The sequence below is a fragment of the Bubalus bubalis genome, chromosome 14 (assembly GCF_019923935.1).
Source record: "Bubalus bubalis isolate 160015118507 breed Murrah chromosome 14, NDDB_SH_1, whole genome shotgun sequence".
Classification (NCBI taxonomy): Eukaryota; Metazoa; Chordata; class Mammalia; order Artiodactyla; family Bovidae; genus Bubalus; species Bubalus bubalis.
The window spans coordinates 17,330,911-17,358,697 of NC_059170.1; the positions used below are offsets into that span (position 1 = coordinate 17,330,911).

The 27,787-nt window shown below is 52.1% G+C and overlaps 1 protein-coding gene across 5 annotated transcripts in view; it reads right to left on the bottom strand.

Annotated features, from left to right (window-relative positions):
- SRC (SRC proto-oncogene, non-receptor tyrosine kinase) overlaps positions 1-27,787 on the bottom strand; it is a 54,772-nt gene that overhangs the window by 17,653 nt on the left and 9,332 nt on the right. The window contains exons 2-6 of one of the 5 annotated variants that reach the window (XM_044927662.2): positions 15,884-15,955; positions 4,615-4,782; positions 2,921-3,199; positions 1,180-1,279; positions 219-236 (exon numbers count right to left, since the gene is read on the bottom strand). In XM_044927662.2, the coding sequence (XP_044783597.1) occupies positions 219-236; positions 1,180-1,279; positions 2,921-3,188 (386 nt within the window). In that variant the 5' untranslated portion in view covers positions 3,189-3,199; positions 4,615-4,782; positions 15,884-15,955. The remainder of the gene's footprint in view (positions 1-218; positions 237-1,179; positions 1,280-2,920; positions 3,200-4,614; positions 4,783-15,883; positions 15,956-27,787) is intronic. The other 4 variants (XM_044927664.2, XM_044927667.2, XM_044927665.2 and 1 more) reach the window with 4 other exon arrangements.

Sequence of the window (27,787 nt, forward strand, 5' to 3'; positions counted from 1 at the left end):
TGAGGAAGAGGTGTGACGGGGAGTGACAGGGGTGATGAGAGGACCCTCCCCATTCTCAGCCCGGGGGTGCAGCCTGGTCCAACTCTAGGGTGTGAGGACGGAAGCTGGAGAAGCAGGAGGGGGTGCAGCCAAGGGGGTGCAGGCGGAAGCGCATGCAGCCCCACCCCCACCAGTGAAGCACCCCCACCCAGCCCGCCGCCCTGGGAGCGCGTACACACCTGACATCCACCTTCCTCCTAGGGCCAGCGAGAGAGAAGCGGAGAGGGAGAAGCTGAGAGAGAGCTGGAGGGAGCAAGCATGGGCCAGGAGTGGGGCGGGATGGGAGGTGGCAGAGAGGGAAGAGCAGGCCATCCAAGGGCAGGAAGGCAGCTGGTGTGGAGCTGTGCCCCACCCTCTGTTGCCAGCTCCGCCCCCACTGTGATCACCCCAGGGCACGGCACCCAAAGCCTGCACTCCCCACCCCCCATGACAGGTGCTGCACCCCACTCCCCACTGCACTCTGGGTGGGGAAAGGAGAGGAGGAGGGAGGGGAAGGACCCCATCCCCTGGCTGAAGCCCCACCCCCCTCATCAGTTCATCACTCACAGGGGACCCAGCCCCCCCATTCATCAGCTTGGCCATAGGATGCCCCATGCCAAGGCTGGAGTCCCTGGAGGGGGGCATGGATGCCACCCTAGGGTGCCCTGCCTTCCATATCCTATGCCCCCCTCCTCCCCATGACCTATCCTGACCCCTCTCACGCTGGGTCCCAAATATGGGTCCCCCAACCCTGCCAATGCAGGGGCCTCCCTCTACAGCTGAAGACTCACTTTCTGGGCTGCCCCAGGCACTCCAGCACCTCTGGGGGCACAGGCTTCAAGTACAAAGGCCCTGCTGTTTGTAGCCCTGGGTCCTGGGCCCAGTCCCTCACTGACCACACACCCCTCTGCGGGTGCTGGGATCTGAAGCACCATGCTCTGTGGACCAGTTACCGAACCCAGATCCCTGTCCCTGGAGCCCACCCAAAGCCCTACCCACCTCATCAGGGTGCCTGCCTCATCACCCCCACAGGCCCCAGGATGCCCAGGATGGGTTCCCTGGACCTTGGCTGCCTTGACGTCCAGCCCCGCCCACTGCCCATCAAGCTGGCTCTGGGATGCTCAGAAGTGGCTCGGATCAGGGTCCCCAGGGGGCACTCACGTGTTGTTGACAATCTGAAGCCGCTCCCCTTTCTTGAAAGACAGGTCAGTCTCTGTCCGCGACTCATAGTCATAGAGGGCCACGAAGGTGGTCACTCCGCCTGCTCAGAAGACGGGCGTGTCAGAACAGCCAAGGCCCTGGCTGGCGGAGGAGAGCCCTGCACCCTGGGGGTGGGGGTGGGTCCCCCACTGCCAGCCCGGAGGCCTGCTTTCATTTATAGACGGCGGGCTTCTACGCATGGCCCCTGTGTTTATGTGTCTGGCACACCCGTGAGGGCACGGAGGAGGCACATGGGTCTCTCACGTGTGTCTGAGTGGGTTCAGGTGACAAGCCCAGCGGGTGATGCTGGATGTTGGCTTCTGTTTGGTATCTGTCTTCCCCTAGAACCCGAAGTCCCCAGTAACAGGCATCTTTGTTTTGTTCCTAGAGTCTGGCGTATAGCAGGTGCTCATGAAACAACCATGGGGTGAATGAAGCAGTGAATGAAGGGAAACTGCCCCTGGGGAGGTGGTTCTGTGACTCTCTGTGTGACTCTGGGTGCTTCGGGCCATCAGGGACGATCCTGGCTGCGGGGGACTGTCCCTCCTGAAGCCCTCTCTGTGCCCATCTTAAGTTACAACCTCCACCCACACATCCCCCAGTGCCCCTCCCTGTCCTCCGTGTTCTTGCAGAGCAGTTACCACCCACAAACACACGGCACAGTTCACACAACTCGCTCTTCGCCTCTCTTCCCCAGGAGGGTTTTGTCTGTTTTACACACTGCTTGTGTTCCTGACACCAGAAGAGACCTGGCACACAGGAGGGGCGCCACAACTCTCTCTTGAACGAATGAATGGCTGTGTTTGTGGGTCCGTCTGTCTCACTTGGGTGCACGTCTGTGTGTTCTCACTGCACGTTTGTGCATCTTCTAGTCCGTGGGTTCTAACTGAGCATGTGTGCACTTCTGAAGGGCTCTGACTGCACGTGTCTGTCTCCATCTGGGAGTAGGAGGCGTTTCTGCGTATGTGCATTTGTATTTGTGTGCATCTGCGTTGGGTGTGTGGCTGTGCCTGGAGGGTGCCCATTCTTGCGTCCCTGTGTCTCTGTGCCCATGGTGTGTCTGTGTTTACGATGGAATCTTCAGCCTAACATGTGCACGTGTCCTATTTGGGTGTCTCTGAATGAGCTGCCGACTGTGTGTGTGCGTCCGTCTGAAGGTGTCTCGGTAGAAATGCCCGTGTTTGTGTGAGGGTCTTACCTCTCCAGAACCACATCTACATCTCTTACTAAGCGTCACTCGCCCGGGGCTGCTGTACCCCCTCAATACCAGCAGAGGGCGCAGGGGCGCATCTCGTAGGTTCGGGCCTCTGAAGACCCGAGCTCGCTCTCTCCTAAAACCTGCCCCGCCCCCTTGGCCACTCACCGCCTCCAGTCCTGATCCATCTCCAGGCTAACCAGAGCGAAAAGCAAAGCCTCAGACCTGGTCCCCGGGCCTCCCCAAGAAGCCCCCGGCTCTCTGGGCCTCAGTTTCCACCTGCAGCCCTTTATACTGTGCATCAGAATTCAGCCCTAAAGGCAATGGCGTGTGCACCACACTTGCCAGTTTATAAAGCCTCCAAAACACTCCCAATAGCCCCTAAGACCAAGTAACCCCTAGACTCCTCCCCATCATTAAGAGAAAGAAACAGCAGCCCAGAAAGCGGGCATCGCTGCCCTCCGGGGCACACCGCCACCCGGCATTCACACTCCCAGGCACACTGACCAGCCAGGGGCCCCGCCCTCTGCGGGGAGGTGACTGTGTCCGAGGAGTTGAAGCCTCCGAACAGCTTGGGCTCAGCGGCTGCAGGGGCGAAGGCCGTGTTGGGGCCGCGGTGGCCATCAGAGGAGGCTGGCTTGCTGGGGGTCTGTGAGGAGGGGAAGGCACCCCCACCACCGCCGCCACCGCCACCGCCTCCGTGGGTGTTCTCGGCAGACTCCAGGCTGCGGCGCCGCTGGCTGGCATCCTTGGGCTTGCTCTTGTTGCTGCCCATGGTCCTGGAGACTAGAGAGGACCCTGAGGTGAAGGACTCTGGGAGCAGACAGGGCTACCTGGGCCTCTTAGCCCACACTTCCACCCATTCTACAGATGGGAAAACTGAGGCCCAAAGAGATATCTTTGGGTAAGTTACCTTTCAGAACCTTAGTTACTCCATCTACAAAATGGGAATAGTGATGGCACGCATAAAGGGCTTCCTTGGTACAAGGTCAAGCACAGAAGAAATGCCTCATAATCAGAAGCCCTAACTGCACCCTGGTCCCTTCCCCTGAGACACTGTGTCCGTCCCTCCTGGACAGGGACAGCATCTGAGGCATGTGTGTGTTCCAGGCACCCAGGAGAGGGCTGAGGATTTGTTGAGTGAATACATGGTTGGCTGAAACCGTCCTACACTAAGGAACGAGGTGCTAAAAGTTGCAACCAGGGCAGGGGTATAGCAGGCAGCTGGAAGAAGGAGAGATGGCTGATAGCTCATTCCAGCCCCAGGGCCTTTGCACATGCTATTCCTTCCACCTGAATGCTTTTCCTTGACTATTTCAGCAGAGTAACTCATGTGTCCTTCAGTTCTCAGCCCAAAGGCAGCATGTGGGGAGTGGGAGGGAAACGTTTGGGGTGATGGATTATCTTGACTATGTGGATGGTTTCATGAGTGCATCCATGTGTTAAAATCTATCAGACTGCACACCTTAAACATGTACAGTTTACTGCATGTCAATTATACTTCAACAATGCTCTTAAGGGAAAAAAAAATTCACCTCCTTTGGATGTGCTCCCAAACTACTTTCATTGGTTTAAGTTCCCTTCCTTTTGTGCCTCTTCTTGATAACATGAGGCTTCCCTGGTGGCTCAGACAGTAAAGAGTCTGCCTAAAATGCAGGAGACCCAGGTTATGTCCTTGGGTTGGGAAGATCCCCTGGAAAAGAGAATGGCTACCCACTCTAGTATTCTTGCCTAGAGAATTCCATGGACAGAGGAGCCTGACGGGCTACAGTCTGTGGGGTCACGTGACCCAGTGTGTGTGTGTGTGTGTGTGTGTGTGTGTGTGTGTGTGCATGTGCATGTGTGATTATATGATTATTTCTATGGGCTTTTGTCCATCTAGACACACTGCTGCACTCCTAGTACCTAGAAGTGGCACATAGTAGGTGCTCAATAAACAGCTGAATGAGTGAATGTGTGACTATTAAAGAGTTAGGAGATGTCTAAGCCAGGAATCTGGGTGGGCTAGAGATCAGGAAACACAAAGAAACTCAAGTTGCAAACTCCCCAGTGATGACCATCACCCCACCACCCCCTTTTGCTCCCTATGTCCCCATCCACAGGTGTTGACTCCCACCAAGCCTGGCCAGGGTCTCCCCACCCACTATGGCCACCCCTCGCAGCTCCGTCATCTTGGCAGCCCCGACGGGTCACCACCTCACCTGGTGGAAAGCAGGGGCTATTCCAGAGGACCTGGGAAGCAGCCTGAGGTCACAGCACGAACACCAAGTGTGGAGTCAGGGGTCGTGGACTAGAGGCCCTGCTCCACCTCTGCCTGCTGTGTGACCCTAGGCAAGTCACTTCCCCTCTCTGGGCCTCAGTGTCCTCATCTGCAAAGTAGGGATAAAGCAGACTTCTCAGGACTGTTGAGGGGATATGATTAGAAAGAGAAATCAGGAACTTCCCTGGTGGTCAGTGGCTAAGGCTCTGTGCTCCCAATGCAGGGTGCCTGGGTTTGATCCCTGCTCAGGGATCTGACCCCAGGTTCAGATCCTCCGTGCCACAACTAGGAACCAGCACAGCCAAATAAATAACGATTTTAGAAAGAGAAATTGCCAAGGCTCTGACCCTTGGGTCACGATTTATCTGGCTCTGACTCTGGCAGGCCCAGTGCTAGGTGCTCCCCAGACCTGAAAGATCCTTCATTCCTCTCAAAGCAAGAGAAAGAGTGAGGCCGGGTATAGCATGGTGGGCTCCGAAGCCAGACTCCCCTCTCTTGGATCCCAGCTCTGCCCCTAACTGGCTGTGTGACCTCAGGAAAATGACTTAACTTCTCTACGTGCCCCATTTCTTCATCAGGAAATGCCTGTGACAACCGAAGGCAAGGCAGAGTGCTGGGAACACAGTAATCACCCTGCCACACCAGCTATTACTGACACTGTCATTCTGGACACACTGGCGACGTGAGTTCCAATCACTCCCTCGGGGATGCTGCAGGTCCTGGAATCAGTCCAGAATTCCTCTGGGAACCCATGAATGGGGAAAAGTCCCCATGACTGGCTGGGGCCTCAGAGAAGACTGTTTGCCCTAAGCACTAAGCCCAGCTATGCGATGCCCCTCCCTAGGTGAACCTTAGCCAGTGCCTCTAACCCTCTGGGACTCAGGCTACCTATCTACACAATAGGGGTGTGGCCTGCATGCTCCCTGGGGGCCAACCAGCTCAGAGAATGTGGGGCTGGGAAGGCCCTGGGGAGACCTGCTCAAAAGATCACCAGGGGAGCAACATGCTGATGGGCCTGGGAAAGCTGATTTCTATGGCAACTCAATCCCTTGAGGTCATGATGCCCAGCAGCGCTCATATGGTTGCTGTCCTGTGGGACCTACTGACCCAGTTGCCCACAGCCCCAGGCTTGATGGAAGCTGAGCCCCAGCCATCATACCTCCCACTCACCTGCTCCCCCGGAACAGTATTCACAGAGCCAACTGTGCCTCTGCCAGTCACCACAGGGGGACACAGAGATGGACTGGCCAGGTCCTGTCTCAGGGGGTGCATGGTCTAACAGTGGACTTGTTTGCAGGACTTTGAGAGGAAATAAAAATATAAAAGTATTTTTTTAATTTTAATGAAGAACTTTCTAAAAGCCCAAATTTTCTTTAGAAGGAACGAAATGATAAAAAATGAGCCTGCTGTCACTAGAAGTAATCAAGGACAAGAAAAAGGGTCCTTTGACTGATGTGCCATGGAGGGCGAGGGACAGCCAGGGCTGCACCTCGGAGGCCCTTCCAGCACCAAAAGGATGCATGTGCCCTCTTGGGAAGGAGCAAGGGAAAAAGCTCCTAGCCTCTAAGTTCTTACACTGACCAAGAGGACCACTCCCCACTAAGGCATTCAGAAAAAGCATAAGAGGGCCTTCAAGACTAAGGTGGCCTGGGGCCTCTGACTGCAATGTTTGTTGGTTTGGCGGGGTTTGGGTTTTTGTTACACAATGATTATACAAGTACCATGTGTTTGGAGAGAGGTGGGCGGGTTGAGGTCAAGGGCAAGAACACTGGAGAAGACCATCTGTGTGAATTCCAGCCCTACAAGCCCAGTGTAGGACCCCGTGCCTCAGTTTCCTCCTCTGCCAACTGAGGATAACACCAGTAAGTACCAGGTCATAGGGCCACTGGGAGGATCCATGAGGAAGTACACAGAAGATGCTGGGGACACTGTGGCCCCCTGGCAACATGCCAGCCCCTGGGCATGGCGGTGGACTTCCTTCCAGTGTCATTTAAACGTAAGACTGAATCCAGGGACCCCGCTAGTGTGCTTGACTCCAAGCTCCCTCCAGGCAGGACCAGGTCAGATCCATTTCCTTATCCCCACTAGGTATTCTGAAATATTTGTGGAAGAGACAAAAGACTAAATGCAAAGACTAAACACTTTGCATCCTGCTTTGTTCCTGCAATGCCACACGGTCAAGACCATGTATCTGAGATATTCAAACTCTCCTGGAGCCTGGACCTTGTACTGGGCCCTGCTCTAAGCACTTTGCAAATATTGACTCATCAAATCCCCCTGATAATCTGGGCGGTAGACATTAATAGTGTCTCTATATTATTGATGTGGAAGCAGAAGCACAGAAAGGTTGAGGCACCTGCCTGAGGTCACACAGCGAGGGTGAGAATGAAAAGAAATGGGGACATGAAACCACATTGAGCAAGTAGGAATCAGGGGTTGCTCATGGGGTCCACCTCCTGCCTTCCGGACCTCTCCTTCACACAAACCGCCAGATAGATGCCCATGGCAGATGGGGCATGACTGGATAAGGCAGCCTAGCCCCGTTCCTCTAGAAAGACCAAGATTTCAAATTTTTAAAAAATATATTTATTTATTTACTTGGCTGCATCGTGGCTCTGAGTTGTGGCATGTGGGATCTAGTTCCCTGACTAGGGATAGAACCCAGGTCCCCTGCATTTGGGAGCGTGAAGTCTTAGCCACTGGACCACCAGGAAAGACCCAAGATTTCAAGCTCTGACACAGCAGAGTGTGCTAGAAGGACAGCACATTTAGGGAGGGGTCCAGTCCCTGCTAGGCTGTGTCACCTTGGGACCGACCATCCTTCCAGACTGTGGTCTCCTTTCTTGAAACAGGACTCTGTCTCAGGGCCCAAACACTAAGTCACCATGAGCTGCCCATTTGAGAAGGGCTAGCTCCACACATCTCTTCCGCCACTTGCTCACTTCCAAGCAGAGATAGATCCCTGGGGTTCAAGAGGAAGTGGGGAGAGCTCCATACTGGGGATGTGTGAGGCTCCCAGAGGAAGGTGGTCCCTTTCCTCTGGGGACCTGCTCCTGACCACAGGCTCAGGACAGAGGACCTGTGCTGTCAATACCGTGACAGGCCCCAGGATGCCCTAAAGCAGTGGTCCCCAAACTTTTGGGCACCAGGGAACAGTTTCGTGGAAGACAACTTTTCCATGGACCACGGTGGGGGGTTGAAGATGGTTTCGGGATGATTCAAGCCCGTTACACTTACTGTGCACTTTATTTCTAATATTATTACATTATCTCCATCTCAGATCATCAGGTACTAGATCCAGGAGGTTGGGGACCCCTGCCCTACAGCACTTCCCCATCAGTGTCCCCAGGGCTTCATGCTCAGTGGGCCCCAAACTGACTTAGCATCCTCCTCTAAGACTGCCCCGCACTCCACGTTTCCGTCTCAGGGCTGGTCCAATCTTCCTCATACACATCCCTCCCCTCACCCTGTCTCTACTCCCTTGAGGCCAGGCCCTTGTCATCCTGACCTGGGTCAGCAGTGGAGACCCCTCCTCCAAAAGCCAGCAGCATCTCTGTAATCCACACAAACAAATGGGGCTTTTGTTCAACACTGTCCATGGAAAACTGGAAACGACCTAAGTGTTTATCAGATGGGGACTGGATAAATAAGGGATGGTCCATTCACCGAGTGCACAGCTGTGCAGCTAAATAAACAGAATGAGTGCTCCATGTGGCCTGGGAAGATGCTCATGATACACACTATTAAGTGAAAAGAGGAAGATGGCACTGTAGAAGGTCCTCTGGGCCATCAGGGGCCTCAGTTTCCTCATCTGGAAAATGGGGACAATAGTGTTACCTAGGTCAGAGGGTTGGTGGAAGGATTAAAGACACAATGCAGGCAAGGGCTTAGTGGGGTGCCTGGCATGTAGTACACAGAAACTCCAATTATTTCTGTAAATTCACATGTGAATGTGTATGTGCGGATACACACACACGTGCTATAGAGGTTTAGAGAAAGTTTTGGAAGAAGTCCAAGTTCTTAACAATATTTCATCCAAAGGGTGTGAAAAAGGGAAAGGAAAATCCCTTCTTTATGTTAAGTGTTGTATCACTTGGGCTTCCCTGGTGGCTCAGTCAGTAAAGAATCTCCCTGCAATGCGGAAGACATGGACACGATCCCTGGGTTGGGAAGATCTCCGGGAGAAGGGAATGGCAACCCACTCCAGTATTCTTGCCTGGAGCATCCCCAAGGGCAGAGAAGCCTGGTGGGCTACAGTCCATGGGGCTGCAGAAGAGCTGCACACGACTTAGCAACTAAACAACAAAAAGAATAAAAGTAAAACAGACATTTTCAGACAATTAAATACCAACATGGGCTTCACTGGTGGCTCAGATAGTAAAGAATCTGCCTGCAATGCCGGAGACCTGGGTTCGATCCCTGGATTGGGAAGATCCCGTGGAGAAGGGAATGGCAACCCACTCCAGTATTCTTGCCTGGCGCATCCCATGGGCAGAGGAGCCTGGCGGGCTACAGTCCATGGGGTCACAAAGAGTCAGACATGACATTTAGAAATTACTCTCATCATTTTTTTTTTAATGAGTCTTAAAGAAACATATAAGCGCTTCCCATCATCCTCTCTGGATGAGGCCTAAACCCTTCACCTGAGTCCACGCGGCCCCTTGAAGTGGGGCTGCGGCCCCGCCCCCCAGTCCCCTACAAGAGGGCACCACACACTCTCATCTCCTGGCCTTTGCGTAAGCTGTGCCCCTCTGCCACGTACGCAGACACAACATCCAGAAGAGTCCAAAATAGACTGTAATTCAGTCAGGACATACCCACTCCTTCCTTCCTGACTGAAGAATGTCACCTCCACCTCCTCTAAGGGTGGAAGGAAGGCCGGGAGCTTAGGAATAGAGTGAGGACTCCAGTCAGACCTGGATTCAAATCCCAATGGAGTCAGCTCCACTATCTACTAGCTAAATCTTCTCGGGCAAGTCACTTCACCTCTCAGTTTCCTCATCTTTAAAAGGGGGGTAGGACTTCCCTGGTGCTCCCGTGCTTAAGAATCCACCTTCCAATGCAGGGGACGTGGGTTCGATCCCTGGTCCAGGAACTAAAATTCCACCTGTCATGGGGCAACTAAGCCCACGTGCCACAAGGACTGAGCCCACACGCCACAACTAAAGAGAAGCCCGTGCACCACAACAAAGACCCAACACAGCAAAAATAAAATAAATAGACGAATATCTTTTAAAAAATAAAATGGGAGTAGGAATAAACTTAACATCTGAAATTAAGTGAGAGAGTCCATGTGCCAGGCAGAGAATAAGTGCTCAATAAGTCGCTCAGTCGTGTCCGACTCTCTGCAACCCCATGAACTGTAGCCCACCAAGGATCTGTCCATGGAATTCTCCAGGCCAGAATACTGGAGTGGGTAGCCGTTTCCTTCTCCAGGGGAATCTTCCCAACCCAGGGATCGAACCCAGGTCTTTTACATTGCAGGCAGATTCTTTACCATCTGAGCCACCAGGGCAGCATGGCGAGTCTGGTCATAAATACTTTTTAAAAAATAAAATAAAATGGGGGTAGTAATAAACTTAATATCTGAGAATTAAGGAGAGAGTCCATGTGCCAGGCAGAGAATAAGTGCTCAATAAACAGCACTCACTGTCGTTTGCTGTTATCACCGTTACAAGTGACCCGAGGAAGAATAGCAAGATGAAGCAAGAGTAGATGGCAGGGCCCTGAAAGCCGAGCACAGAACTGAGAACTTTGCTTGCAGTCCATACTCAATTGTCCCCGCAGCACAGTGAAGTGGGGGACTATAACTACACCCTCTTTACAGATGGGCTCAAAGTTCAGAGAAGCCGGAACTTTGCCTGAGGCCACACAGCAAGTGAGTGCAGCTGAGTTGAGATGCTCAGGTTCAGGGAAGTGTAGTCAGAAGGTACCTCTGGGAACCCGCTGATGCTCTGACTACCCCAGGCGCTCCCACCACTCCACCACCTCCACCTCCTTAACACAGAGGCAACTCGGGTCAGAGGTCAACCTCTGACATCACCATCCATATCTCTGGATCCTCCAGGGAAGAAGAAGCATTATGGAAGGCCTGGATCCAGAACGCCAGATTCAGAAGCCAATTTGCCACTTTCTAGTCGCACAGCCTCCAGGGGGCCTCAGTTTACTCCTCATCAAAATTGGGAATCTATAATTGCACCTACATGATTAAGCTTGAGAGGAAATCATGAGGTAATACTCATACAGTGCCTGGAACACAGGAAGTGCTTCCTAAATACTTGCTATTATTATCATTACTATGGAAGATTTCTTTTCATATCCTTGCTCTCTTTTCTAACCACTCTTATAATTAGGCAACAGCTTCCAAAATTCCTACTATGTGCCAAGCCCTGTGCGTGACCCTGGACAGAGTATCTGGTAGAACTGATTGGAGCCAAGGCTTACAGAAGCCACTGCATAGGGAAAGAGTCCAGAAAAGACAAGCATGTCTACGAGTTAACTTTGCTCTACGATGCTTGCCAGTGCAATGAGCTAAGAAAAAGAAATGGAAGGGATAAAGAGAATTGGAAGACAGAAGACGAGTTTCATCATTTGCAGATGTTATCAATGTATATCTGAGAAATCCAAGAGAATCTGCTATAAAACTATTGAAGAAAAAGTAAATTGAGTAAAACGGAAGGAAATTAAATGTAAATATCCCAAAATCAATAATGTAGCTACACATCAACAGCAATCAGGAGATAAAATGAAAGAAAGCTTAGCATTACAAAAATATCAATTCTTCCTAAGTAAATCTAAACACTGAATGTGATCTCAATGAAAATCCCAGCAGGATTTTTTTTCTAATTAGGCAGGTCAGTTTTCAAGTTTATGAGTAAAGGTATAAATATAGCCAGGAAATCATAAAAAGAAGAGTAGCGAAGAGCAAATAGCCCAACCAGAGAGTACAACTTACTGACAAATTACATATGGAAAACTGTGTGATATCACTACAAAAAGAGACAAATCAATGGAGCAGAACAGAGGGGCCAAAAATTGTCCCCAAACACATGGGAATTTAATATATTACGAAGGTGGCATTTCATAACAGTGAGAAAAAGGTAGGCTATTTTTAAGACAGAGTTGGAACCAATGATCTTCCTTCAGGAAACAATATTGGAGCTCGATCTCACTCCACTTGCCTATAAGTTCCAGATCAATCATATTTAAATGACACAAAAATGGCATCCGGATGGACAAGAAAGTAAAACTATTCATAGACGTCAGAATTTTGTATATAAAAATTCCTAAGTACACTAAAAAGATTAGGAGAACTAAATAAACAAGTTCAGCAAGTTGCAAAGTACAAAATTAATGTATAAAATTAAAATGTATACACTAGCACAATAAACAATCCAAAAATTAAATTAAGAAAATAAATTATAATATCAAAAGAAGACTTAGAAATAAAATTAACAAAAGAAGTGCACAACTTATACTCTGAAAAACACAAAAATTGTTGCAAGAAATTAAAGAACTAAATAAACAAGATGAGAGCCCACATTTGTGGATCAGAAGACTATGCATTTTAAGATGGTTCAGTTCAGTTCAGTTCAGTTCAGTCGCTCAGTCATGTCTGACTCTTTGTGACCCCATGAATCGCAGCCAGGCCTCCCTGTCTATCACCAACTCCCGGAGTTCACTCAAACTCACGTCTATCGAGTCAGTGATGCCATCCAGCCATCTCATCCTCTGTCGTCCCCTTCTCCTCCTGCCCCCAACCCCTCCCAGCATCAGAGTCTTTTCCAATGAGTAAACTCTTTGCATGAGGTGGCCAAAGTACTGGAGTTTCAGCTTTAGCATCATTCCTTCCAAAGAACACCCAGGACTGATCTCCTTTAGAATGGACTGGTTGGATCCCCTTGCAGTCCAAGGGACTCTCAAGAGTCTTCTCCAACACCACAGTTCAAAAGCATCAATTTATTAAGATGGTAATAGTCCTCAAACTAGTCTATAGAGTCAACACAACCCTTAAAAAAAATCCTAGCTAGCTTCTTTGCAAAAACAGATAAACTGATCCTAAAATTCATGCGGACGGTCAAGGGACCCAGAAAAACCAAAACCATCTTGAAAAAGAAAAACAAAGTTGACGGCCCACACATCTCAGTTTCAAAACTTGCTGCAAAGCGCTGGTAATTAAGACAGTCTGGTATTGGTATGAGGACAGATTTAGAAATCAATGGGAGCGAATTAAGAGTCCAGAAATAAGCACTCACATTTATGGTCAATTGATTTTTGACAAGGCTGCCAATATAATTCAATGGAGAAAGAAGACTTTTTTCAATTAAGACTGCGGGAACAACTGGATACATTCAGGCTGAGCACATTCCTCAAAACCCTACACAAAAATTAACTCAAAATGGATCACAAATCTAAATGTACAGGGTAAAACTTTAAAAAATCTTATAAGAAAATACAGGCATAAGTTTCAACACCTTGGATCATGATGGTTTCTTAGACATGACACAAGCAACCAAAGAAAAACACAGATAAAACTGGACTTCATCAAAATTAAAAATTTTTGTGTGTCAAAAGGCACCATCAACCGTAGGTATACTATGGCTGTTCATGGTGATGTTTGGCAGAAACAAACACAATATTGTAAAGCAATTATTCTCCAATTAAAAATAAATAAATTTAATTATTTTAAAAAAGGGGGGGGCGGGGCACCAGCCAGAAAGATGGAAAGATGAGAATTCCCTGGTGGTCCGGTGATTAGGACTCCATGTTCTCACTGTTAAGGGCCCGGGTTCGATCCCTGGTCAGGGATCACACAAGCTGCATGGCATGACCAAAAAATTTTTAAAAAGAAAGAAAAGAGAAACAGACTTATGGACACTGTGGGGGAAGGAGGGGAAGGGATGAATTGAGAGAGTAGCACTGAAATAAATATATTACCATGTGTAAGACCGCTAGTGGAAAGCTGATGGGGTGGAAGGTGGAAGGGAGATTCAAGAGGGAGGGGACATGTGTATACCTATGACTGATTCACGTTGATGGATGGTAGAAAGCAACAAAAAAACACTGTAAAGCAATTACCCTCCAATTAAAAATAAATTAATTTTAAAAGAGAGAGAGAGAAAGTAAAAAGAATCCACCAAACGGGAGAAAATATTTGCAAATCATGTATCTGATAAGGGACTTATGTCTAGAATATGTAAATAAGATTTACAACTCAACAAACAAAAAGAGAAATGACCCAATTTTAAAACAGGCAAAGGATTCAAGTAGACATTTCTCCAAAGAAAATATACAAACGGTCGATAACTGCATGAAAATATACGCAACATCATTAGTCACCAGGAAAATGCAAATCAAAACCACAATGAGATAGAGCTTCACACCCACGAGGATGGCTATAATTAAAGACAGAAAACAAGTGGTTGGAGAGGATGTAGAGAAATTGGAAACTTCATACATTGCTGGTGGGAATGTGAAATGGTGTCGCTGTTTTGGAAAATAGTCTGGCAGTTCCTCAAAAGGTTAAACAGAGTTGCTATATAATCCAGAAGTCCCACTCCTAGGAATATACCCAAGAGAAAAGAAAACATATATCCACATAAAAACTTGAATGTGTCCATAACAGCATTGTTCATAAGAGCCAAAAAGTGGAAACAATCATATGTCCATCAACTGATGAATGGATAAATAAAATGTGGTATACCCATATAACAGAATATTATTTGGCAAGAAAAAGAAATGACGTACTGATACACGCTACAGCTTGGGTGAATCTTCAGAACATGCCAAGTGAAAGAAGTCAGACCCAAAAGGCCACATATTACACAATTTCCTTTACATGAAAGATTCAGAATAAACAAATCTATAGAAACATAAAGTAGATTAGTTACTGCCTAGGGCTGGGGAGGACAGGTTTGAGGGGCCGTGGGGACTGACTAAATGGGTTACACAGTCTCTTTTTGGGGAGGAGGGGTAATGAAATTGTTCTAAAATTGCAGTGATGGGTGTACAACTCTGTGACTGTACTAAAAACCATTCAATTGTACACTTCCGGCCGGAGATAAATCGGCAAATTGGGACTGACATATACATACTACTATATATAAAACAGATAACTAATAAGGACCTGCTGTATAGCACAGGGAACCCTATTCAATACTCTGTAATGACCTATACGAGGAAAGAAGCTAAAACAAAGAGTTGATATATGTACAACTGATTCACTTTGCTGTACAACAGAAACTAACACAACCTCACAAATCAACTCTACTCCAATACAATTTTTAATAAATACACAAAGTGTGCACTTTAAGTAAGTGAATTGTCTGGTATGTGAATTCTATACCAATAGAGAGAAGTGAAAGTCTCTCAGTCCAGTTCGACTCTTTGCGACCCCATGGACTATACAGTCCATGGAATTCTCCAGGCCAGAATACTGGAGTGGGTAGCCTTTTCCTTCTCCAGGGGATCTTCCCAACCCAGGGACCGAACCCAGGTCTCCCACATTGCAGGCGGATTCTTTACCAGCTGAGCCACAAGGGAAGTCCAATAGAGGTGTGATATTAAAAAAAACAAAACACTACACCAGAGGTCATCTATTAAGATTCATCTATTAGATTGGCAGGTTCCCAAATTCTAGAGCAACCTGTGTTGGTGACAGCTAGGGGAAGCAGAGGGTGGGGTGTGAAGGTTCATCAGCACCACTTCCTTGAAGGGCCATCTGGCCACATCTACCAAAATTACAACTGCATACATTCTCAGACCCTGCGATCTAGTGTTCCTCACACAGGACCACTAAGTGTACAATGGAAGGTATGCATCACAGAATGATCTGTAATAAGCAAAGCAATCTTAACTAATTAAATAAAGCACTGTCTCCATCCACACAATGAACACTATGTAACCGGGGAAAAGACAGCAGTAGCAGAAAACGATCTCCAAGGCACACTGTCAAGAGCAGTCAGGTGTAGACTACAGGATACACCATGTGTGATCATTTGTGGTTTTTGTTTTTTTTTTTAACATACATGCTTCCATATACGCCCTGGAAAGACATACTGGAAACGCCTCCCCATGGCTGCCTCTGGCAAGGAGATCTGAATGCCAAAGAGGCTTTGCTTTTCCCCGCCTTCTTCGGTACTGCTTGAATTATTTTTTACTGTGTGTGTTAATGCTTTTTCTTTCCTTTTTAAGAAAAAAGACAGGCTTACCTGGTTTCAGATCCTGGTGTCGCTCTCTCTCATAGCTGGGCAAGTCACTTCACTTCTCTGAACCTCTGGATTCTGCAAAGGGAGGGCTAATAATAGTCTCCACCTTGCAAGGTTGTGGTGAAGGATTAAATAAGACAAGGCCCCACAGGCATGCACAGGGCCCCCACTGTTTCTGTGTCTGGCGCCTAGTGGTAGGTGCGTGGTCCGCGTGGGTTACTAATTTGTCACTATGGACGCCAAGGTGGATTGTAACAGGTGCCACCAGAGAGCCTCAGACTAAGTGTTCAGAGCAGCAGCAATCCCCTCAGCCTTGGAGAAACTGGAAGGGCTTCCTGGGAGAGGCAGCATGTGAAAAGGACTTCAAAGTCGAGAAGGAGGTCCACAAGCAGAGATGACTGGGGCTGGTACATCCGGCAGAGAGTCGCGCAGGCAAAGGCCTGGGAGTAAGAAAGCCCCGGGTGTTTGCGCAACCGAGCATTCACTGCCTCCTTCACCAAGCTCAGCTGAATACTGACTATGCACCCGGCACTGTCATGGGACAGGCAGACAAAGCCAAGTAGCTGGACAAGCCGAGGGAGGAAGTACAGAGTGTGGAGACAAGGGGCTGAGGCAGAGCCACACCCAGCTCCAGGTGCTCAGACAGCAGACCAGGAAAAAGAGGCTCAGAGAGGGACAGAGGCCACCTAAGATCACACAGCACCTTCTCAACTTCTGGAAAGGGCCTCTCCCAGCTCCACCCTCCCTGTGTCTCAGAGGCTTGGAGAAGAGGAAGTCTACAGGGGCCATCCCACGGTATGCTCAGCAAAAGGTGGATACAGATGCCATCACAAAGAGGAGGGACAACTGGTTCTCAGATGATAACAGCACCTGGTTGATGGGTAGAGAGACTCCTGTGTACCAGGCACCAGGCTGAGAAGTACATACAGTCCACAAGGCCAAGTGAACCTTCTGCAGCCCTACATGGTCAGTCCCATTTTGCAGATGAGGAAACTGAGATCCAGAGAGGTCAAGTGACTAGCCTAAGGTCACACAGCTCAAAAGAGACCGCATCAGCAGGCAGACCATCTGCTTTTGTCCCAGGGCCTATCCCCTGAGGGAGCCACTGCCAGGGCCTGCATCAGCAGTTACACTCCTTCTTAAAAGAGCCCAGGGTATAAGCTGTTCTCAGCCAGTACAGGAATGTGTCCTGATAACAGGACCGGGGTGGGAGGGGTGAGTGGTGGAGGTTGTGCGGGGAGGGGGGGGGAAGTGGGGGTAGAGGAGGGGAAAGGCGGAGGAGGCGGGGGAGGGGCACAGCCCATCTGCGATGTGCCTCTGGAGGGAAGGGAGCAAAAAAAGCCCCATCGGGTACCCGCCGGAGCCAGCTGGGTGGGGTGCAACATCCTTGTGAAGAGGGATCCTGCCACGACCCATGGGAGGGCCCCGAGCAAGTCAACCAAAGCCTCGTTCAGTAGCATTACTATTGTTCAGTTGCTCAGCCATGTCCGACTCTGCGACCCCATGGACTGCCCCACGCCAGGCCTCCCTGTCCTTCACCGACTCCCGGAGCTTGCTCAAACTCACGTCCATCAAGTCGGTGATGCTATCCAACCATCTCGTCCTGTCATCCCCTTCCCCTCCTGCCTTCAATCTTTCCCAGCATCAGGGTCTTTTCTAACAAGTCAGCTCTTCAGTACCATGGAGACACACAAAAGGAACCCGGGACAGTTATGAAGGCAGAGGAGCTAACCACGTGTGCCCTGGGCACGCAGGCCATGCTGGATAAACGGGGCTCCAACCATCACAGCTACCTTATAGTTTCCATCGTTACCATGGAGCTCTCCAGTTCTCATGGGGACCCTGCTTCACAGAGAAGATCAGCCCAGTCTCCCAGACAAGGCAACAGAGAGAGGCTCAGAGAAGCCAAGCCAGGTGCCCAGGCCACCATCCAAGACAGCAGAGGACCAGCTGGAGACCCTGGCTCTCCTGGCCCCGGGCCACTGTGGCCCCTCTCCCCAAGGGCACCGGTCCCAGCTGGGCTCTCGCAGGGAGTTATTACACCAGGGACCTAAGCAGGGCCCTCAGCCAGTCCATTTCCAACTAGGGGAATGGAGGCCAAGACACGGGGAATGGGCTGGTCCACACAGCCCAAGAAGAACCCTTATTTTGGAATGAACCTCTCAGCCCTCTGAACCTCCAAGGCTGGGTCCCCAGCTGATGCCCCCTGCCTCCTCGCAACAGACCTAGGCGGGGCAGGCACCACCAGCACTGGCCGTGTCCACAGGGGAGGAAGTTGAGTCTGGGGGAGCCTGGGAGAGTGGCCAGCCCTCATGCCCATCTCACAGATGGGGGCCGCCACCCCTGCCTGCCTCCCCAGGGACCTCCCACACGTGGCAAAAATCTTCTCATTCTTTTTTCCTTCAGCCTTTGCAAAGAATGACCTGCTCACCTGAGGTGTTTTTGTACAAGCGGATTCGGAATATAGAAAAAAGTCCTGCTTCAGAGAAGGGAATATGAATAATGACACTGATAAGATAACAGTGGAAGCAACAACTAATACATATTTAGTGCCTACTGTGTCCTATGCTTTTCAACCCGTTTTACAGATGAGGAAGTGGAAGCAGAGAAAGGTTAAATAATGTGATTAAAATCCCACCTCTTATTAAAAAAAAAAAAAAGAGGGAGGGAGGAACTTCCTTGGGGTCCAGTGGCTAGGACTCTGCACTCCCAGTGCAGGAGCCTGGGTTCCATCTCTGGTCAGGGAACTAGATCCCATATGCTGCTATTAAGAGTTCGCATGCTGCAACCAATGATCCCCAAGTGCCACAGCTGACCTGGTGCAGCCAAATAAATAAATATACATTTTTTAAAATCCCACCTCTTGGGACTTCTCTAGCAGTCCAGAGGTTAAGACGCCGCACATCCAAAGCGAGGGGCACAGGTTCAATCCCTGATCGGAGAACTAGGATCCCACCTGCGGTGCAGCGCAGTCAAAGAAGTAATTTTTAAAAATATCCTGCCATCGGCTGTTCCAATGCGGGCTGGTGAGGTGGAATGGGGCGTGCTGATGGTGGTGTGGAGACCTACACCATTCCCCCTCATGTCCTCCCACCTGGGGTTCACAGTACTCCTTCCATACTCCCAACAGCCCTGGGACCGCTTTAGGCGTCACTGACTTTACATGTCAGCACATGGGGGGCTCCAGGAAGCTGCCCCAGCCAGGAAGTGGAGAGCCAGGTGCCAAGCCAGGCCCAAAGATACCAAAGCCCACCCTCTCTCCACCGCACCTGCAAGGAGGCATGGGAAGGGCTGTGCAGGAGGCGGACACAGAGCAAGCAAAGGCCCTGAGCCAGGAGGGTCAGATGTGCAGGGGGTTACTGAGTGAGAGGTCTGGACTGAGTGGGTTCCAGCCTAACTGGGTCGCTGCAGGCTTTTGGCCCAGGCACGAGGAGGTCTGAGGGAGGCCCCGAGAGGGACACGTCCAGCAATTTAGGTCATAAAGACCTGAAAAATTGAGAGGGAAGCCCATGAAGATTTTCTCAGGCCCCGGAGCATGCTGAGCGGGATGGGGGCAGATTATTGAGACTTCATCCTACAGCAATCCTGTCAGAGCACAGTGGTCTCCAGCCCCAGAGGAGGCACCTAAACCACGGTGGACTTCCAGGAGGAGCGACATCTTACTCGAGGTCCAAAGGTAAGCAGTTTATGAAAAGAGGAAGGGGAAGCGTGATCCAGGCAGAAGCAATTGCTTGGCCAAAGGCCCAGAGGTGGGACCATTGAAAGAAAGGCAAAGGGTCAGTTTAAGTCATGTGGCCTCAGTTTCTCCAGCAGCAAAATGTGGGGGAAGGGCACACAGTGGGTGCCTCCATCTCCCCCACCCCCACCACCTACCACCTCCCTTCTCCAAGGCCCCTGCCCGAAAGGAAGGGCACTGGCAGCTGGTCCATGGGAGCACCTTTGAGGCTGGCAGGATTGGGAGGCTTCACTGACCTCCCCCTACCCTTCAACCCCACAGGCCAGGCCAGGCTGCCCAGCAGGCGGACGGGGAGGGCAGCTGAGGGGCCAGGAGACCACAGTGCCAAACTCAGAGAGCTTTGTAAGAGATCCCCATTCTCAGATGTGGAGGCAGAGGCCCAGAGAGGGGCACACTCAGCCTCAGGCCACACAGCACAGTTGGGGGTTCGAAAGAGGGTGTGGGACAGGGCTTGGACTGAAGATTCTTGGCACGCCAGGCCTAAGGGCACTGGGGTGAGGAGGAGCTGGAAGAGGAGATGCTGGGCCCCAAGGACCACGCATCAGGCTGGTCTCAGGGACCCAGCCAGGTACCGCCTGGCCTGGCCACCACGTGGCTAAGCAGAAGGCTTCCCTCCAAATCTCCATGTGATCTCCGCAAATCACACCCACTCACGGGCCTTAGCATCTGCACCTGGGCAGAGGCCCTGGCATGCCGAGGATTCTTTAACAGAACCCCACCCCCTCCGGCATCAGAGTGACCCCAGGGAACACTGAGGTGACGAGTTTTGCTCTGTCCCAGCTTCTCCAAGGTCATGCCTCCCAGGCACCCCCAGCCCCGCCAGCTGATGGCTGACAGGTTCCGGGGGAGACAGCTGCCAGCCGGCCCCTGCCCACGGCGCCCGCTATTCCTGCCAGCAGCTCTGGCTGCGTCCCTGCTCTGGGGACACAGAGTGTCCCTTCCTCCCCACCCCTGCCCAGCCCCCGCAGGGACACGGGTGGGCAGGAGCAGCTGGCGGCCAGGCCCCTCCACACGGCTGGCTCTGAACTCAGCCCCCCACACTCAGAGCCTGCAGGTGCCACCCTGGACGTGTAACCTCCAGAAGGTCCAGGCCTCTCTTTACTCATCCATGAAATGGGGACCTCTGGGAGGTCTCTGAGGGAGAGGGCGTCCGAGCCTGAGGCCAAGGACAGAGGTAGCAAGATGGCCAAAACCCTTAAAGCTCCTACGATTCATTCATGGGATCAAGGCCAAGGATGGGGGCGGGAGTGGCTGCTGCAAGCTCCCTCCTCCCCACCCCTTGACCCTCCCTGAACTCAGAATTACGCTCCAGCCTCCAGACCTTTGCACCCTGCTGTTTCCTCCTGAAGCAGCACATCCCTGGCCCCAGCCAACTCCAGGAACTCCAGTGCCCACTTTGAGCCTGACCACAGGCCATACTTGACCCCGCCTGCCCTCAACTGAGAGAGGTACCCTCTTTTTCTGGGCTCACATAGCCTCCATCACATAGAGATTAAGCACTGGACTGCCTGGGTTGCAAACCCAGCTCTGACCCTTCCTAGCTGTGCGGCCTTGGAAAAGTTACTCTACCTCTCTGTGCCTCCGTTTCCTCACTTATAAGATCCCACATGCTATGCGGCACAGCCAAAAGAAAAAACCAAAAAGGAAGATGAAAGCAAATAATACCAAACAATGTCTGAGCCCCTCCCCCTTGCCATGAACCGCCCCAGGCTAGGCCACCCACTGTCACACTCTCCACTTGCCAGACCAAAGCAGCAGTCGTCTCTCTGGTCTGGGGGCTCCATCCTTAGTCCCCACAGTCTGCTTCCCACACAGCAACCAGATGCCCTCAGAAAGCCTCCTGGAGCCCCATTTCACTGGGAGTAATAGTCAACGTCAAAAGGATCCAGAGGCCCTCCCCGACCTCCATCTCTCTGTCCTTTCCTCCTGCCATTCTCCCCCTTACCCACTCTGTTCCCCTGGCCCCCATGCTGTTTCTCCAACACTCCAGTGCACCCCACCTTATGGTCTTTGCACTGTCTGTTTCCTCTACCTGGACTCTCTTGCCTCAGGGAATGACCTGTCTCCTCCCTCCCCTCCGGGGACGTGAGCTTCTGGGAGAAGTCTTCTCCCTGCGTTCCCATCCCTCACCATCCTATCTAATCAGCTAATCACAACCCATTCTCTATCCCAGCCAGTCTTCCCAGCTTTATGTTTGACCCATGACACGCTGGGAAAGATTGAAAGCAGAAGGAGAAGTGGACGACAGAGGACGAGATGGTTGGATGGCATCAGTGACTCAATGGACCTGAGTTTGAGCAAACTCCGGGAGATGGTGAAGGACAGGGAAGCCTGGCATGCTGCAGTCCCTGGGGTCACAGAGAGTCAGACACAACTGAGCCTATCAAGTTCTTACAGACCATGTGCATATTTTCCTTATTTGCTCTGCTTTTATCTCCCCAACTAGAATGTCAGCTTTGTGAGACCATATTTTTGCCTTGTTGCTTCTTTGCTGAATCTCCAACCTCTAGAACATTGTCTGGCACATGGTGTGTGTTAAGTCACTCAGTCGTGTCCAACTCTTTGTGACCCATGGACTGTAGCCTGCCAAGCTCCTCTGTCCATGGGATTCTCCAGGCAAGAATACTGGAGTGGGTTGCCATTTCCTCCTCCAGGGGAATCTTCCCGACCTAGGGATCGAACCTGTGTCTACTGCACTGCAGGCAGATTCTTTACTATCTGAGCCACCAGGGAAGCCCCCCTGGCACCCAGTAGTGCTCAGTAAATATTTGTGGGAGGGAGGGGTAGATGGAGGGAGGGATGGAAGGAGGGAGAGATAGAAAGAGGGACGGAGGCAGGAACAGAGGGAGGGACGGATGAATGGGTCCTATCCGGGGCCCCCTAAGATAAAGAGATACAGGCCTCCGTCCCAGGTCTGCCCAGCCCCACAACCTATGCCCCAACTACAGCACTCTCCTGCCACTGCCTGGCCTGTCCCCTGGGCAGAGCCTCTGACCTCCCTGGTTACACGGGACAGTGTGCAAGGGTGAGACAGCTCTAAGCCACGAGCCCCGCCCCGCACGGCTCAGGCACAGACTGGGTACCAGGGATGCTTGCTGCATGAGCCAGGGGTTACTGAAGCGTGAGCCAGGGGCCATCCACGGACCAGGGCAGCCGGGACATGTCTGGTCCTGTGTTCCCGGTGCGAGCACACGCACAGCTGTCAGACCTCAAACCGGCTCCGCCAGTGTGGCCAGGGCGGGGTGGGCACTGCAGGCTCAGGCTGGCATGGCGGGCAGATGGAGGGGTGCTGCCTGAGCGGGGACCCACCCCCCAGGAGGATGATGGTTCAGCAAGCGGATCGTGCTGCTCCCACTAACCCCGGCCCTGTGGAGATGGAACTGTTCCAGTCCAGGCGGCTTTTAGGTTTCTTTCTGGACAGGAAGGAGACCCCCTTTTCAGACCCTAGGTCCTGACCTGCTCTGTAAAGGGCGGGGTCCCTTCCTGAATCACCAACAGCCCAAGAGTAAGGACGATTCTTCCTGTGCCTCATGAAACCCAGTTCCAAGCCCTAGGACCTGTCCTCAGCCAGGAAGCCCGAAACGGGGAAAGAGGCAATGTCGGAGCTCGACAAGGCAGCAGGCGACCTGGTTAAAGCCCCGCTCCGCACCCAGGTGCAGCAAGGCCCTCGGCCAATCCAGGTGGGTCCAGACCGTTTCCCCAGAGGGAAAGCAGCGCTGGGCATGGGTTCCAGGGACTTTCTTCCATCCCAACCTCCAGAGTTATCTAGAAGAGGCCACTTTGGTGACTCCAGCCCCCCCAGAGCCCACCCCTGGGGTGGACGTGGCCAGAGCCTAGACTTGCACACACGTCCTTACCCCTCACAGAAGCAACAATAATAAATAGACCTGCTAGTTACTGAACACTTTACTCTGTGCCTGCCATGCCGGCTTTACAGGCACTGTTTCATCTGGTCCTCCCACCAACACTGTGAGGTAGGGACCGTTACTGTGCCCATTTTCCAGCAGAGGAAACTGAGGCCCAGATCACATGGCAAGTTGGAGTCCAGGTCCCCAACCCCACCCCTGAGGTCACACAGGCAGCTTCTCTCTCCCCAAGACAGATCAAAGTAGGAAAGAAATCTCAGGTACCCCCTGAAATCTATAGCTGGAATTGGAGGAGGTGGGCAGGGTCCATATTTCTGAAATCCATAGGCCTTCCTGAGTCATGAGAGGCCAAATCCTAACCCTGCCCCTATTGTGTAACCCAGGTCATGGGTATACCACTCTGAGCTTCAGTTTTCACATCTATAAAATGGGTAGGATCCTGCCAGGTTAGCCTAAGGTATACCATTGCTTAAAGGCACAGAAGGGAGGAACTTTCCTGGTGGTCTAGTGGTTAAGACTTCAGATTTCCACTGCAGGTGGCATGGGTTCGATCCCTGGTCTGGGAACTAAAATGCCGCATGGTACGGCCAAAATATTTTCAAAACTAAAATAAAAATTTAAAATAAATAAATTTCCTCTTCTAATAAATAAAAATAAAAAAAGCTTCAGGAGCCGGAAGACTCAGTCCAGCCCTCAGGACAAGGTGGAGAAGCTGCTTGGCCTCCGTGCCTCCAGATGGATCAGGGGGAGGAGAGTGAGCAAGAACAGGAAGCCAGTGGCGTGTGGTGTAGACTCAGCCCCACATCACCAGCAGCCCAGAGAGGAAGGATGATTCTTCCTGTGCTTCACGAAACCCACTTCCAAGCCCTGTCACTCCCACCTCCAAACACAGACTGAATCCACCTCCTTCCCTCCTACCAGAGTCACCCCTCAGGTCAACCCCTCAGGCTGGCTGGTTGCCTGCAGAGAGTGTCTCTGAAACTCATCTGAACCCATCCTTCCTGCTTGACGCCCCTCACAGCCCACACTCCAAGACAAAAGACAAAGTCCTCACGGGGGCCTCCAAGGACCCCAGTGGACACTACCCGGCCCACGCCCCTCCCCTCCTCCCGCTCTGCCCACACTGGCCACTTCCCCTTTCCCTAAGAACCTGGTACAAGCTTGCCTGGGAGCCTTGGCACTTGCTGTTCCCTCCACCAGCGCCTACTTCCTTCGGGGGCTTTACTCAGACATCTCCTGCTCAGAGAGGCCAGTCCTGACCGCCGGTTTAAACAGCAACACACTCAGCCAATTCCGCTCTCTCTTTGAGTCTCATTTCAAAAGCCACCTCCTCACAGGAGGCCTCTCTGACCTCCCCCAAGTGAGAACCTTCCACTTCTCCTTCCTAGTGGGGACCATAGCTGTGATGACATAACACACTGGATGAGTACATGTCTGAGGAGGAGGACCAGGGCCACTTCTATCTCACTCCCAGCCAAATACTCTGCAGTGGGTGTAACAATCACAACATTTCACAGCCGGGATGCTTGGGGCCATCCGGTCGGAATGGACACTGGCCAAAGTATAGGGCCTAGCATGGAGTCAGTACTTGGTAATTACTGGATGAATGAACAAATGAATGGATGGAGGGACGATGGACGAACGGAGGATGGTGGATGGATGGAGGGATAATGGATGTATGATGGATGGATGATAGATGGATGGATGACGGCTAAATGGATGGATGGATGGATGAATAAGTGAACACACCATGGGCCTGGGACTTACCAGAGATGCCCAGGGCTCTGAGAAGGTGGCCCAGAGAAGGGAAGGGTCCGCCCTAGCTCACCAGCCAGGCTCTGCAGCTGGAGTCTCTGCTCCTGCACAGCCCGACTTTCATTTCCCATCCTCTCGGTCTAAGGAAGCTCCTTCCCCCCAATCCTGGGGAATGAGTGAGGAGGAGGGGCAGATGGCCCCCTGGCTCCCAAAGAGGGGGGCGCTCCCAGGCTCCATCTGTCCCACCACAAAGGGGCTTTGTCCTCAGTGCTGAGAGCCCGGGGCAGACCGGAAGCTGCCCCTCAGCCACCCAGCAGGTCCCAGCACCCCCGGTCAGCTGAGCTAACAGCTCCAAAGCCGGATCCCAGGGGCTGGCATGGTACTGGGCACAGCCTTCTAAAATCTCATTAATCCTCCCTGAGAGCCCTAGGAGGGAGGTTCTAGGATGACCCCCATTTTTACGTATGGGGAAAGCGAGGCAAAGTCACTTGGCCAAGGTCTCCCAGCCAGCACAGAGCAAAGCCAGGATTCAGACCCAAGCCCACCTGGCACTAGCATCTTCAGCCCCTGCTCTCAACTCGCCCTGCCTCTGGGTTCAGAAGGGTGGAGGCGCCTTTTTTGGAGGCACAAGTGGGCAACCACACCTGGTCCTTCACCCTTAGCAGAAGACCGCTGCCCTTTGGAGGTTTACCCAACAAGGGAGAGGGGGTCGGGCTCTGAACCCAGAGCCCTTGCTCCATGCCCAGCCCATGCCCCAGGTGTCTTTGCAATCTGCCAGCCAGGCCCCAACACGCTTCCACCACTTCCTGCCAGGCAGGCGTCCACAGGGAAAGGCTGGGCGGGCAGACAGACCAGGGGGTAGACTTCCCCCACCCCTCACCCACCACTCCTCTGTCAATCCAAGACCTGCTATCTGCCTCCCTGGCACCCACCTTCTCTCCAGGCCCATCTGCTCTCAGGGCAGTCACCAGGGCCACTTCACCAAGGCCACAGTGCCAATGGGACACCTACCCTCAGTGGGCACTAACCACAGGGCCAGGCAAATCAGTCCTGCCCATCACCACCACCACCTCTGCCTCTGTGGCTTCTCCTTGCTGCCCAAGGGTAGTGTGTAGACTCCCCAGGGAGGGACTCCCAGCCCTCCATTGATTGGCACCAGCCACCTGCCAGGAGAAAGCTCTGCGGTTCTGAACTCCAACAAGAGTACAGCTACTCACACCGTACCTTCAGGCCTATCACAAGTTCTGCCTGCTCCCAGAGAACCGTTCCATTCTCCCAAGGATGTCATATGTATTGCTTCCTCCAGGAAGTCTTTCCTGACTCACTTCTCCAAGACCCCAGACCAGCCCCTCCCTTCTGTCCCAGCTAGGGGCTCTTGATCCCTATCTTGAACCCCAGCCTCTGTGGGCTGCCTTCACTTGGCAACAGTAACTGAGCACCTGAGCCCAGCCTGATCCTTCTCTCCGCCCTCCCTTCACACCTTCAGCAAGAGGCCGGCCCTGCTCCCAGAAGTCGCAGTCCGAAGCCTTGCCTGACCAACCTCATCACCATCTAACTGTCCTGGATCTGACCTCCCCAGTTCCCCAGATCTTTGCTCACCCTGTCTGTTCTTGCTGGCAGGCCCTCACCCTTCTCTTTCCCTCACGAGCTCCTGCTGCTACTGCTGCTCACCGTTTATGCTTCAGGCCAGGTATCACCTCCTCTGTAAAGCCCTTCTGGCATCGTAACAGCTGCCCCAGTTCATAGAGCATCTACCTGGTGCTAGGGCCATGATCAGGGTCTGTGTCTGGCTCCCCTGGGGTGTATGCTGCTCCCAGAGTGCCTCTTTGGGGTCCCCGGCACCCAGAACAAGGCCCAGATCTCACCAGCAGATAGTCCAAAGGCCAGCTGCCAATCCCCTGCCTGGAGAACCCACGGGCAGAAGCCAGGAGCAACTCCCAGAGGCAGGACTGACTCCTATTTTGCCCACACTGCCCACAGATCTAAGGTAGGGGTGGAGTGGGGGAGGGGGCTTTCCACCAATGGCCAACTGGTAACCAAACCCACGTCGTTTCTAAAACTAGGGCACAGGAGAGAAATGGGAGCAGCAGAATTGTCCCCAAATAGAACGGTGGCTCATCTGGTTCCAGGGCCTCCGGGAACACCTGGCGGGGGTGGGGGTGGGGAGGGCAGGTGGCCGCTCCCAAGGCTGCAAAGGGAGATCTGAAGTTTGGAGAACGGGGAGGTCAACACCACTGCAGCTGGAGATGGTGGTGCAGACACCCCGCCCACCTCCCTCAGGGTTAGTCCCAATCCAATCCCACTTGCCCCCACCTACCCACTGGGTGCTCCCTAAACTGTCCCACCTCCCAGCCTTTGCTCACTTGCATCCTCTGCCCAGAATGCTGTTGCCCTGGCTGTCGGTCAGAATCCTGCCCCTCCTTGGCATCATGGCCACCGACTGGGCACTTGGTATAAGCCTGACACAAGTGGGCACCTGGGGGGAATGAGCTTATCAAATCTTCCCAACAGTCATATGAGGAAAAGACTCCTGCCCCCATCTCACAGATA